General features: G+C 37.8%; 1 protein-coding gene across 1 annotated transcript in view; it reads right to left on the bottom strand.

Moving 5' to 3' along the window:
• LOC117294723 (shootin-1-like) overlaps positions 1-14954 on the bottom strand; it is a 70295-nt gene that overhangs the window by 25661 nt on the left and 29680 nt on the right. The window contains exons 2-3 of the mRNA XM_033777236.1: positions 2114-2282; positions 457-575 (exon numbers count right to left, since the gene is read on the bottom strand). Coding sequence (XP_033633127.1) covers positions 457-575; positions 2114-2282 — 288 coding nt within the window. The remainder of the gene's footprint in view (positions 1-456; positions 576-2113; positions 2283-14954) is intronic.

Genomic DNA, 14954 nt, shown 5'->3' with positions numbered 1-14954 from the left:
TTCACCAATGTATCTGTTTAAAAACTCTCTTTCTTGTGTGTAAAGTTTATCATAATTTGGCCAAGTATATCTCCAAGATCTCTTAGCTCTTTGTTTTTTCGTCACTCACCGCTAATTTCCAGCTTTCCCTGGGACCCCCCACCATGACACGCTGTGGCGATCGTGCTTTCTCGGTCATAGCTCCATCACTTTAGAACAAGCTACCCACCCTTATTCAAGCAGCACCTTCAACGGATACTTTTAAATCATTACTTAAAACCCATAGAAAAAAAAGATCTGTCTTTTCAATCTGAATAGTCTGGTTATAGTGCTTAGAAAACATACATGCTTCCATGTCGCATGTACAATTTGTGACTATACTGCTTATTACTGCTTAGCAGACAATCATTAAGCAATATTTTCTGCTTAAGCAGCTCTATGAAATTTGGCCCAGATCCTGTTATTACTTGATTTTACCTGATCAGCAAACTGTTTGCCCTGCTGTGAGATCCCAATCACTTCCTCCCTCGCCTCATCCCGTTCTAAAGCCACTTGCTCCAAGTCTCGCTTCGTGGCGATTAACTGCTCCTTCAGATCTGTCAGAAGGAAACCCAAGGTTATCGAGTATTAAACTATTTCTTTGACAATTAATTTTTGGTTTTTACTTCCCCAAGTCCTGTGAAATACTATCACAGGCATGTTACTCGGGTGGGATTTGAACCAACGACCCTTGCAATTCTAGAGCAGTGTTTAACCAACTAGACTACCGAGATTGCCCGGGTGTGGGCTTGAATCCCACTCGAATAATTTGCCTGTGGATTTTTCTTTTTGACAGAACTCTGGAAAGTACTCTGGAGTATACAGTGCTAACACACATCGGTGTTAGGGTAAAGGCAATGTATACTCTATATCCCCGATGCAAAACTATAACCTAATAGATATACAATCAATGTATAGGGCATAAATGCTGCATGTGCAGTAAAACGATTATCATTATGTCAAATCCAACCACCTGTGAAAATTATGGTTACCATGGTAACAACAGCACGAAAGGGGAATTTCTTCAAAGAATTTGTCGAGGTGGATGAGGACAAACTCCACTGAGGCGGGTGGGGGGGGGCAGAAGGTTACATGATGAGAAGAGGGGAACATGACGGTATCCATGGAAACTGGGAGACGGGTCACATAACCCTCAGGCTGTGACAAGGAGGTGCCATGGATAGACCTGATCATGGTCAGATCATCATGTCATGAATAACTGATTAGACTGAGAATGGATCTAGTGCTTACAGGAATAGAATTAATCTCAACATGCCTCAAGGTGCCGGTCTTAAAGGCGCTGGACACTATTGCTTATTACTCAAAATAACTGTGGAGAGTTGTTGATAGTATAAAACATTGTTAGAAACGAAGTAACATTGTTTTTGAAAAAGAGGTAATTTTTCACTAAAATGAAAACAGACTTCAGCTGCGAAGCCTTTTATTATGCATCTCAAAGCACACAAGATAAGTATGCAACAAGGGTGTTTTTTTTTTCTTTCATTATTCTCTTGCAACTTTGATGACCAATTGAATCAAAATTTTCACAAATTTGTTATTTGATGCATATGACGGAATACACCAAGTGAAAGTACTGGTCTTTGACAATTATTAACTGTGTCCAGTGCCATAAACTGTTTGAAGCTGCGTAATTTTAATCTGCTTACTTGTAAAAAATGCTTAGCATGAAATTTATTCCTTAATAAAAACAAGATTAACAACCAAATTTCCATATTTTTGCATATTGCTTGTTACTGGTATTCAGCTGTTGTTTGCTTAGTATCCTGAAAATCACGTAGAAATTTGGTTGGTAAACCTGTTTTTATCAAGGCAAAAAAATTCATGCTCATCAGCAAATTTGTGTGCTTAGCAGCTCTATGAACAAGAGCCCATGGATAATTTTCATAAAGCTTTACAAACTTGCTAAGCACAGAAATATATTGCTTAGCAGAAATAGGTTACCAGCCGAAATACAATACAGTTAACAGTGCTGTGACTGGTACCCCACCCAATTCTTGCTTTAGCAAAGATGCTAAGCAGAACTATCTGCTAAATAGGTTTAGGAAATTGGGCCCTGTGTCTTGAGATGTTTTACCTTCCATCCTTGCGTTGAGTTCCTTCACCTGTTGTAGATCCACTCCATTCTCGGTCTCCTCCTCCTCTTCATCCTCCAGGGACAGCTCAAACTGACGCACGAGGTCCTCACCGGCACGGGACAGGAACGCAGCGCTCTTTCTCTTGATGTCCTTGTTCTCTTTCACCATCTACGAAAAAAAGAAGAAAAAAGAGTTAGCCAGCTTGATTTCTAGCATTCACTTCAACAAAGCCAAAACTGATCTGTTGATGTCCTTCAACATCTACATGTTCACAACAACAACAAAAAGAGAAAAAAAAATCACATGTGGCTTTTTTTATTTATTTTTGAAAATCCACAAGACTGCGACCGTACCCAAAATGAGAAGAGACTAGAATCAAAATGAGAGCACAGTTTTGCCATCGAAACTGTTTCATTTGAACAAAACACTAAGAGATGGTATATTTCTTCTGTTTACTCTGTGAAACTCAACATTTGAACATCATTTTTTCTAGAAAAAGGTGCTGAACTTAAAAGAAAAAACCAAGACCACAAGACTTGTCTGTCTTGAGTTTACTGGCCCGACATTGAATTCACTGGCCTCAGGCTAGTGGTCCAGTGTACTATTGGAGCCCTGTCAAAGAGTTAGCCATCTTTAGTTCTAGCGTTCCAATGCCAAGACCTATGCTGATAAATTAAAAAATAGTCTGACGTCTTTTACAAAAAATAAATTCCTACACTCTGTTCAACTCTTGAGAGACAATTCATTTCTGTATAATCATCATAAAATACCTGGACATGGCTTATTGTTCATTATTTCTTTAATCAAAATTTTGTCAGTGAAATCTGTGGTCAGTATTGTGACAATAAAGCACATAAATTTGTGTGACAAGAGCGTCTTTTCTTTCATTATTCTTACAACTTTGGTGACTAATACAGTCAAAATTTTCACAGATTTTGTTATTTTATGCATAGTTGGGATACACCAAGGGAGAATAACTGTTCTTTGACAATTACCAAAGGTGTCCAAAGCCTTTAAAACTTGACACCAATGGCAGTTTTAAATTCAGGCCTACAGACCGATCCATATGGTCAAGTGCTACATAACACACCGCCATTGCTGGGATGCAGGCAGCACAAGGTTTTGTACACAGAGACATGGAAAAACCATCGTCTTTTTTTTTATAGAAAACATTGGATTTAACATAAAGATTAAATTGGGACAGTTGGAGTACTTTTGTTCAACGATTCATAAACAAATAGCACTGAGTTTAACAATAACAATAACAGGGCTGTATGTTTTGTTTTTGAAAGGGCAAGGACACCAAGGCATTTTCTCCTTGGTAAAGGGCACCCTGAGAAAATTGGAATTTCAATTGGAGTATTTCAAGGGCACCAAGGCAATGACCAGGGGGCATGGAGGCAATCGTGTTCATAAATGAAGCCATTCTCCAAACTGACACAGACCAATTACATCCACACACACACCATCGACAAACGCACAACAAAACTCCACAACCAACTGACACAAGACAGCCATAAAACTCTGAGGCTCTTAATCCGCCCCGAGGCGTGAATAATTATCAAGGAAATGGGCTATACAACACCACGGTCCTATACTGTAATTCACACCCCATAGCACTGCATACACACGTGCACCCCGGCGCACTACGTACACACGCACATTGGCACGTACACCCCCTCTCAAATTATGCATCCCTGTGGAGACATCTTTTGTTCTTTCCATTGTCCCTGTACTTAAGATTTTCCCATAGACTTTGTACACAAAATTTCTTGTGGAGCACTCAGGTCTGTAGAATTTCCCTATGGAGTCCTTTTATTTTCCCTTTTTTTCTTCTTTTTTTCCTTGGTCTCCAGAAGGTACTAGTATGAGAGCACCATCTCAACATGAAATCCAGAAGCAAAAATTCTGACCAGCATATTGCACCCGAAAACGAGCTCTACTTTGAATTAACAGGAAAGACGGTCGCATGACAGTTGGACATTCCTGCTCGTTAACGGCCAAGCTCTCGGCAGTTAAACCGGTTTTCTAGTATTGTCTTAGCTCGTAGGGGAGCCAGTCAAATTCTAGAGGGCGTGTGTGTGCGTGTGTGTGTGGAGACAATAATAACTGAAGCATGATGAAAAATGAACGTTTTATATTAGCGTGACTCATACTCGGTGATAAGGCCTACAATGGAATTCAGTAATTGCCAAGGAAACAGAGGGAACAATATCCAGTCTCTCTTTCATGCTGCAGTATGAAATTTCTCATCACAAGAAATTAATCCCAGCTTGATTATGCAGGGGGGAAAAAACATTTTGCGGGAGCGTTACGGGGGATTCCGTTAGCATAATTAGACCTATAGGGTTGATAACAACGTCTACTTGTTTAGTAGCGTTCTCAATACATGTACAAAACAGCCCCTAGACAAAAACCACAAAATTAATGTAGCTTATCTCCAAAACAAATGAATTCAAAAGCAGTTCTTGAAATGAACATGTAGTGTTCACGTCTTGAGGCCCTTATATATGAACATTCTCTGTGGCTGTCGTATTTCAGTGGCAATATGCTCTACATGAACATAAACAAGATAATGTAGGCAGTCATAATTTGCCTCCGTTAAAGGAACGAGTTGCCTTGGATCGGTTGAGTTGGTCCATGAAAAGCATTTGAAACCGTTTGTTATGAAATCAATATGGTAAGAAAGATGTTCTATAAGTAGAGAATAATGACTCACACAAATACGCTTCGGAATTGCGTGGTTTGCCTTTCACTTAGCAAACTACCGGGGTTAGCCATTTTTGGGGGGTCAAAAACTTGAATCCACAAAATGGTGTGCCGTGTTTTTAAAAAAAAATACATTTATTTAAATGAAGTCCAAATAATCATCTGAATCTCAACTCCACGGACCCTCTCAGGTAAACAACAATCATGTATGCGCCATGAAATATTTTGATATTAAAATTAAACAGCTGTGAAATTGAGACGCGCTCTGGAGAGGCAGCCAATGTTTACAGTGGCTTCTAGGGGGGGACAGCCAAGGGCGGATGTTGTTGATCCCAATTGTGAGATATTTCACACGGTTTCAAGATCGACATCATAGGTCAGCGGTACGTGAGATCAATACGTGAGCTACACAATTTTATTGGAGGTCGAAAATGGGAATTTACTTGATTTTGAACGAGACACGAATCAAGAGGAAAAAATCTACATGGGGAAGTGTTGGTTGTTCGAGGTCAAAATATACAAGGAAACCAGACTGAAATAATGTGGATTGATTATTTAATGACAAAGGCTTGATTTCACAAAGAGCTAAGATTGATCTTTTAAGTGCAAATCAATTTTAATTGCTAAGCAAAAGTGTGATGTCACAATGCAAATCAATTTAAAACTCATCTCCAGATTAATCATCGTGCTTTGTGAGATCGAGCCCACAAGTCCAAATTTAATAATTCTGCTTTTAAATGCCTAAAAAAATCAGCTATGCTCACTCAACAGCATCAAGCCATCCAGTCTACCAGGGCCCAATTTCATAAAGCATGTAAGCACAAAAGCTTGCTAGGCACATACCAATATTGCTTAGCAGAAACAGGTTACGCGTTAAAAGTTCATAAAGTTATATTTTAATGCTTTAACAAACACTGAAAACTTGCTGGAGGAAACGGTGTAGTAAAAAAACAAAAACCTTTTGAGACTTTTTGAGATTAAGGTTGCGTTTCCTTTTCCAATAGAAGTCATTTGCATACGTTGGACATGTACACACCTGGCTTGGAAATTACACGCAGGCCACGAAAAAGCCATGGCCTCCTTTGCCCCTAGTCTTGGCCTTGGTGCCCTTCAAAGTTTCCCATTGACCTAAAACGTTTACCAATGAAAATGCCCCTTTGCAAAATGAAAATGGCCTTACCCTATTTCATTATTTCAAATGAAAATCCAGGCCTGACACACTGTTCAGTGAAATGCAAACATGGTACTATGTAGTATTAAAGCCATTGGACACTTTCAGCAAACAGTATTTTCCAAAGGCTCACACTTCGTGTATCACAACTTTTATATAAAAATAACAAACCTGTGCAAATTTAGGCTCAATCGGTCATCGGAGTCGGGAGAAAATAACGGGAAAACCCACCTTTGATTACGCACGTTTCGCCGTGTCATGACATGTGTTTAAAATATCGAGAATTGCTAATTGTGTTAATGTTTTCTCAAAAAGTAAAGCATTTCATTGAATAATATTTCAAGAGAAGTCTTCAACCATTACCTTCTGTAGATCCTGTAGGTTATCTGTGCACTTTTTTTTTTTTTTTTTCTGTTCCGAAAGTGTCCAGTGGCTTTAAGTCAACTCTATCACCTTATATTGATAGATTATTAAATTTTGGGCAAACCGCACGGCCATATAGGCCAATTATCCACCAAGCTAATATTGTAATTATGATCCTGGCGCTGACCAACTATTTACATTTTAGCAGTGGTGCCAGAGAAACAGCTTTCATCTCAGCGTAATTCCCACGTGTCGGCAGAACGTACAGACCAATTGGAAGCAATTTAGTTCAGGTTTATCCAATAGCCTTGGTTTAAGTGAGAACGTCAAATTAAACGGGATTATCAATGTATTTTTTATGCATTCTGTGTTTTGACCGTGGTTTTAACGTTGGGCATGTAACCGTGGCTAAGGGGATATAGTCACTACTCAGGTGTTATGAATGTACAATTGCAGGATGGTTTCTTCTTTAAAGCAATTTACTTTTGAAATTAAAGGTATGACTATGAATACGTGATAGTGTGATCGACCGCCGAGGCTCCAAAGTTACACTGGACTACATGCCATAAGGCCAGTGATTTTAGCCTTGGGCCAGCAAACTCAGGACCAGACAAGTCTGGTAGTCTGGAGATTTTTGCAATTGAATAATTGTGATAAGTAACTATTGGTTCTCTGTTGGCGGGACAGACGCATCCCCATGCTTTTGTTTGGGCACTGGCCTGGTGACCAGTCTTTTTTTTATTTTTCAATTTCTTCCACTCTGTGCTTTTTAACATGTGTTCTGCGCCTCTGATCATTTTGTATGTATGGGGCGCAATATAAATTTTAAATATTACTATTTATTACTATTATTATAAAACATTTACTCTCAAAATATATTGGTGTTCAAATGGTGACTTTGAGTCTACGCTGTATTTCTGTACGCAGGTTTTTTACAGGTTTGGGTCAAGGTTTTAACCAAGATTCGGTAAAGGTTGTCAACAAATGTTGGAAAATTGTTAAACTAGGAGTCCAAATTGTTCACTCTTACAAAACATTTAAATGACAGATAAAAAAAAAGGGGGGTCTAAATTCAAAACAGGGTGTCAAAAAGACAACCAGCACCTCTCTGGCTAACACATAATCAAAACACAAGGAAATATAACATTCAGATGGTGTCTGTACTTTTAGGGGGCATTGATCAATGTCGGCAAATTCATAATTCTTTACAAAGCGTCATGTTTCTGAAAAATCATTTCAAAACAAACATCCAAAAACATTCCATATTTTTCAAAACCAAGAATGCCTTCTTTCTAACCCGATTACAATACTCCATGAAATGTCTTTGTTAGACCTAATAAAAACAAATATTTTACTGAAAAATTCCAGGTCCTAACTCTGCAGTATTTCTATTTCCTCGTTTTTACGTAATTTTTTTTTTTCCCCGCTAGCCTATAACCTTTCCTTTCAGCCTTCTGACATTTACTCTCAAAATAGTCATTCCCCTGGAAGCCTTGTAAACTGCATAGCCTTGTTTATAGGGTTTCAATGTGGGCTGGTAAATTTATTATGGGGCAAGTCCAGGAAACTTCATGCTGCATTTTTGAACACTGTTTTTTTAACGGGTTTAGATAAAAGTTGTAGCCAGGATTTGGTAAACGAGTGTCAAAATTTGCTGGTAAATTTAAAACTGGGTGCCCAAATTGTTCACTTACAATACAATTAAATGACAAGATGTCCAAAAGACACACAGACACCCCTCTGGCTGACACATGATCAAAACACAAGGAAATGTGACATTCAGTTTGGTGTATGTACTTTTAGGGAACATTGATCTGTTTCAGTAAATTAAAGATACTTCACAAAGTGTTGGGGTTCTGAAAAATAATTTCCAAACAGAATCAAAAACATTCCATAGTGTTCAAAACCACTGCAGTGCACTGGAATGTGTTCTTTTAAATCCGGTTTAACTCCACGAAATGTCCTTTGTTAGACCTTTAAAAATTTTTTTTAAACATTTCCTGAAATTTCCAGGGCCTAACTCTGCAGTATTTCTATTTCCTCATGTTCACATAAATTGGTGGTCTTTTTTCCTTCAGCCTAAGCTTTCCTTTCAGCCTTCTGACATTTTACTCTCAAAATAGTCATTCCCCTGGAAGCTTTGCAAACTACATAGCCTTGTTTATAGGGTTTACAATGTGGGCTTGCAAATTTATTCCAGGGCAGAACCAGACAGATAAAACTTTATGCCACATTTCTGTACACTGTTTTTTTTTTAAGGGTTCAGATCTAGGTATTAGCCAGGAATCTGTAATGGGGTGTCAAAATTTGCCAGAAAAAAAACTGGGTGCCCAAATTCATCACTTTCAATTCATTTAAATGTCCAAACTTAAAAACAGGGTGTCCAAAAGACACCCAGACACTCCTCTCACTTACACATGATCAAAACACAAGAAAACGTGACATTTAGTTTGGTGTATGCACTTTTAGGGAGCATTAATCCATTTCAGCAAATTAAGGATTCTTTACAAAGTGTCAGGTTTCAGAAAAAAATCATTGCCGTTACCGAACGTATACAGACCCTTTTATACCGACAGTGGAAACCTTTGGTAATTGTCAAAGACCAGTTTCCTCACTTGGTGTATCCCAACATGCACAAAATAACAAACCTGTAAGAATTAGGACTCAATTGGTCGTCGAGGTTGCGAGAGTAATTGAAGAAAGTCACCCTTGTCACACTACTTAAGTTGTGGGCTTTCAGATGCTTGATTTCAGGACCTCAAAATCTAATTCTGAAGTCTCCAAATTTTGTGAAAATTACTTCTTTCTCAAAAACTATTTACTTCAGAGGGAGCTGTTTCTCAAAATGTTTTTATACTTTTCAACAGCTCTTGTTACCAAGTAAGTTTTTATGCAATCAATTATTTTGGGTATATTACCAATAGTGTCCAGTGCCTTTAATGCATAAAGTTCCTGAAAATGTCTCGTACTCAAGAAGTTAAACATTAAGAAGCAGTAGCCATCCCCTACTAGAGATTGGTTAATGCCTGTCTGTGCGATGATTACACAAAAAGGTTCTCATCTTTGGATGCTCTGGATGATGGAAATTCTACTGTCTTGCAGGAGAATTTTCCACATCGCTACAAAATTAAAGTAAAAAGACAGCAGGGATGGATTGAGACGGGTGAATTATTGATCCAAGAATGGCCAATTTCCATGCACTTCATATTGATGTTTATTGTGAAAACAGAGACTGGGAGCTCTACTACCTCGACAGAGGTTTTTGCTGAAACAATTTGCTCACTTGTTGGATTTGTATCAAAAGGATACAAGCAAAGTTTGGATGGTAGCTTTTTCTGGTGAGCAATACTATTCTGTGCCCAGCAAGTTTATGTGTGTACAATCTGTAATGAGATTAAGGCCCGATTAGAAATGCACAAATCGTCACCAATTTCTTGAAGGGACACTTTAGCCACTACAGCCAAACTTTGATGTTTGGAGAAAATGACATTTGAAGTTAAACTATTTTTGAAATCATTGTTTCAGACACTGTTTGTCATTTAAACTTTGACACTTTACCAAGCATGAAAGTGGAGATCCTAAATGATGCGAATCTGTTGTAGTTTTAAAGGAAGTGGAGACTGTTGGTAATTACTCAAAATAATTATTAGCACAAAACCTTACTTTGTATCAAGTAATGGGGAGAGGCTGGTAGTATAAAACATTGTGAAAAATGGCACCCTCTGAAGTGGAGTAGTTTTTGAGAAAGAAGTAATTTTCCACGAATTTGATTTCAAGACCTCAGATTTAGAATTTGAGGTCTTGAAATCAAGCATCTGAAAACACACAAGTCCAGGTGACAAGGGTGTTTTTTTCTTTCATTATTATCTCGCAACTTCGACAACCAATTGAGCTCAAATTTTCACAGGTTTGATATTTTATGCATATGTTGAGATACAGCAAGTGGGAAGACTGGTCTTTGACAATTACCAATAGTGTCCAGTGTCTTTAACCATACTAGGTTGCAAATTATTAATCTGCAATTACAATACACAATCTGAGAACCGTAATGCAATAATGTTTCTCAGATTCAAAATTTGGGGAACAAAAAGTGATATTTTTTTCCATAGCCGCAGTACTTTGAAGGGAAACACTGCTCAAAATGCACTATCCTATCCAAAGCTGCTGTACTTCTTAACAATAGGAGACTTTCCAACACTAGGTGGCAGCAGACATACCGGGTAAATTTCCATTGTTTAAGTAGTTCTGAGCATGCGCATAATTCTGAGAACAATGGATTTACCCGGTAAGTCTGCTGCCCTCTATCGTCTCAGAAAGTCTCCCATTCAGTTTTTATTACCATTAACTGTCAAGAGTCATTACCAAACATGTATACAGATCCTCTTTAAAGGTCCCACCTTTTGTTAAAGACTCTGGACACTATTGGTAACTGTCAAAGACTAGTCTACACAGTTGGTGTATCTCAGCATATGCATAAAATAACTAACCTGTGAAAATTTGAGCTCAAACGGTCATCAAAGTTGCGAGATAATAATGAAAGAAGAAAACACCCTTGTCACACGAAGTTGTGTGCGTTTAGATGGTTGATTTCGAGACCTCAAGTTCTAAACCTGAGGTCTCGAAATCAAATTCGTGGAAAATTACTTCTTTCTCGAAAACTATGTCACTTTAGAGGGAGCCGATTCTCACAATGTTTTATACCACCAACCTCTTCCCATTACTCGTTACCAAGTAAGGTTTTGTGCTAATAATTATTTTGATTAAATACCAATAGTGTCCATTGCCTTTAACAAAATAGCTTTACTTCGTTGGACCAAACTCACTTTAGCATTCTTGCAATATACTTGTCTCTTTAAGGTCACATAAAAAATAAATGTAGCACCATACCATATTTTGCATCTATTAAAGCCATTGGACACTTTCGGTAAACAGTATTGTCCAAGGCCCACACTTTGTGTAACACAACTTACATATAAAATAACAAACCTGTGAAAATTTAGGCTCAATCGGTCATCGGAATCGGGAGAAAATAACAGAAACCCCCCCCCCCCCCTTGTTTCTGTACGTTTCGCCGTGTCATGACATATGTTTAAAATAAATCCGTTATTCTCGATATCGAGAATTGATAATTGTTTTAATGTTTTCTAAAAAAGTAAAGCATTTCATGGAATAATATTTCAAGTGATTAGTCTTTCACCATTACCTTCTGTAAACCCTGTAAGTTATTTGTAAATCTGTGAACGTTTAATTTTTGTTCTGTTCAGAAAGTGCCCAATGGCTTTAAAGGTCCCAGCAAAATAGCTTTACTTCGTTGGACCAGTTAAGCATTCTTGCACTATACTTGTCTCTTTAAGGTCACATAAAAAATAAATGTAGCACCATACCATCTTTTGCATGTATTAACCCAATTCACTTGATGTCATCATTACACACACACGATCAAATTAGTTGCGCCATTTTGTGAGTCAGGATATCCCCTGTGTGTAACTGTGTTGTTTGTACATTCTGAGCGACTTGAACATGGTTAAGTTACACATCCACATCTTGACATGCAATTGGACCCGCAAAATGACAGGACCATCGGCACAAAGTCAAGGCTCAAATTTTCCAAACCACTGAGCCAGTCTTGAACATCTTTTGTCGTTCTTTGTTGATGTTGTTGCAACTATTTTTATTTTTACTAATTAGACAATATACTAAATTGATTAATAATGAACACCTAACCAGATAAATGTCACCACTAAAATAACCTGTACACTAACTTGTGCATGTAGAGAAGCCTGTCCAGGGAATGATTTCGGCCACGAATTTTGCATAGCAAAATATTTAGACTGATCTTGTTTTGTGCACACTAAATATGCTAATATTGAGTTGGCAACTCATGAGTAAGCTTGGGCGATATCACGATATTATCGAATATCGCGATACTAATTTGGAAACGATTCCGATATCGGATCGATTCGGTTTTAATCGAAATAGCAATATATCGCGATATCGGTTAAGTATCGCAATGTCGCGATGTATTTTTGCTAGCTGAGACATCTTGCACCCCATAGGTTTGGAGTAAAACCAGAAGAATAGGTCATTAGAACACCTCTCTTATGCTGTGACTGTCTCTTCAACAACTTTCACTGGGAGTTTGAAGACTGATGATGTCGAATTTAATTCATCGCGATTATATCGAATATCACGATATATTGTCGGCAATATATGGTGAATAAAATAAATCAATATCGGCCAAGCTTACTCATGAGTAGCAACTATATTATAGATGTTAAATTTGCATCGGGGGGGGGGGGGGGGGTAAAGAATATTATTTGGTTTTACTCTTATACTGATGTATCTAAGCACTGTATTACTCTCTGTATACTCTGTATATACTTTCCCAAGTTCTGTGAAAATAATCATGGGCATTTTACTCAGGTGGGATTCGAACCAACAGCCATTGCCAATCTCAAGCAAATATCTTAACATCTAGACCTGTTCAAATCCTATATTTTAGCAGCGGGTACTGCCAAGGATTTAGTACATGTTAAACTTGCATGAGTGTGGGGAACAACTGGTACACTTTGTGTTGTATTTTTGCTCTGCTATGCAAGAGAAATCGTTCACCGCTGTCTGTCATTTGTCAGGGTGCAGATTACATTAGCATTGTAACCACTCTAAGTTCAAAACACACCTGCGCTTTGCCGTCTCTCCATCCTCCCTTAAGGATACGAGTGTCATCCCAAATCATGCACGGATGATTGATGAGACGTTATAACCAAGCATGAAAATTGCAATAAGTTTTATATTTAATTCCAATCCATTCTGGGTTTTTTGTTTTCTTCTTCTTCTTCTGAGTTTCAGCTTCCACATGTTACACTCTGGATCTGAAGTTAATTAAGGAAACGGGTTCAACGCTGGTCAAGCTGAGGAAATTGTTTCCGAGACAACGCAAACTCTCTTTGCGAAATCAATGAATTTACAAATTCTTTAGTAATATGAACTTGTAATAAGTGACGCGGTTGAAGCTTTGTATGGTGTTCAGATACTGAGGCAACTAGTCCTAGTAAAACTTAAAGGTACAACCCTGTGTATTGGCTCTGATAAAGTTGAGTCGGTTCGGTATAATTATTCCAAACAATGTGTGTGTATTTTCCTTAAAAAATTAATAAGTGCTAAATTTAAGACCAAAAATAAGTGAATTACAGGGGGGGGGGGGGGAAACAGCAATACGTGGGTCGATTCCACAAAGAGTTAGGAGGAGATATTAAAAACTTATGGCTAGTCCTAAGAGATAAGACTAGTCTTAACTCTTTGTGAAATTCCAGCCCCAGTACCTTCCTGTAAATCGTCAAAGTTTAAATCCACCTCCTTTACTGCGAGTGCGAGCTCGCACAAAAAAAACAAAAAATGGCCGATGTCTTGCAAAATTTCAAAGCAGGATTCTTGTTATAGATTTTTTCTAACGTCAATTCGATTGCTTTCACCAGAGACATCTGATTCAATTCCTATAACCCGAAGCAAGTCACTCAGTTTTCCATTAGCCTTCTTATTCTCACCATTCCCTGTGCGACGACAGTCCAATGACCTAATCAACCAACGTTTCTCTGGATCGAGCAACATGTAGTTTTCTGTCTTCTACCCCTTGTGCATTGGCAATGCTTTTTTCCTATTCCTTATCTGAGTGTGACCACAATAACCTGCAGCTACTGATGAAGTGACATACATGTATAAAAATATAATAAAAAAAAAAAAAAAAAAGGTACTGTATTTCGTCATTTCATATTTTGCAGTAATTTTTCCTGTCGCATCTATATATATACACGAACTTACTTCAATGATACAACGCCTGCAACGCAAGTGCATGCTTGATGGGATTTTTTTTACAGCTCGGGAAAGTACTGAATACACAGTGCTTACACTGATCGTTTCATATTACTATCAACACAGTCTCACATTTGAGCTGTTTTAAGAACATACAAGCACTAAAATCTAACTCGTCTTTATGGAGTCAATACTCACTGGAATTGAAAGATAATTGTACCTTGCAGGTTAAATTAAAAATGCAGTGCGATGTTATAAAATAAAAAACACAACTTGTTCGATGCGACCCATAAGTTTACTGGCCCGATGCTAAAATCACTGGCCTTGAAGTGTTAATTTTGAAACCCGCTATAAAGTCACATAATAGGCCCAATAATGGACAGACAAAAATAGACAGTGAAGATGGATTATAAGCTATGTACACTGACGGACCTTTTTATCCCCAGTCTGTAGACAGTGCTGCCGCATCACCCAGAACACTTGAATTCATTTAATCATATAAATTGGGTTCTGCTTGATTGAAGCTGACAAAACCGTTCAAGTTGGACATCTTAAAGGTATACATTTGGGAATGACTCTGAAAATGAATGCCAATAACAACTATTGGTTACGGCAGCTTTTGATAGTATAATAGTATAATGAGAAACATTGTGGTTTTGTAAAAAGAAAATTTAACATTTTTTATGCCCAAACATTTAAAATGAGAATCGTAACGCTTCAGATTGTGTACTGGATTACAACAATCAAACGAATAATCAAATTAATATTCTTTATTCCAATGCAAATTT

The sequence above is a fragment of the Asterias rubens genome, chromosome 9 (assembly GCF_902459465.1).
Source record: "Asterias rubens chromosome 9, eAstRub1.3, whole genome shotgun sequence".
Classification (NCBI taxonomy): domain Eukaryota; kingdom Metazoa; phylum Echinodermata; class Asteroidea; order Forcipulatida; family Asteriidae; genus Asterias; species Asterias rubens.
This window is presented reverse-complemented; position numbering and strand designations above follow the sequence as displayed.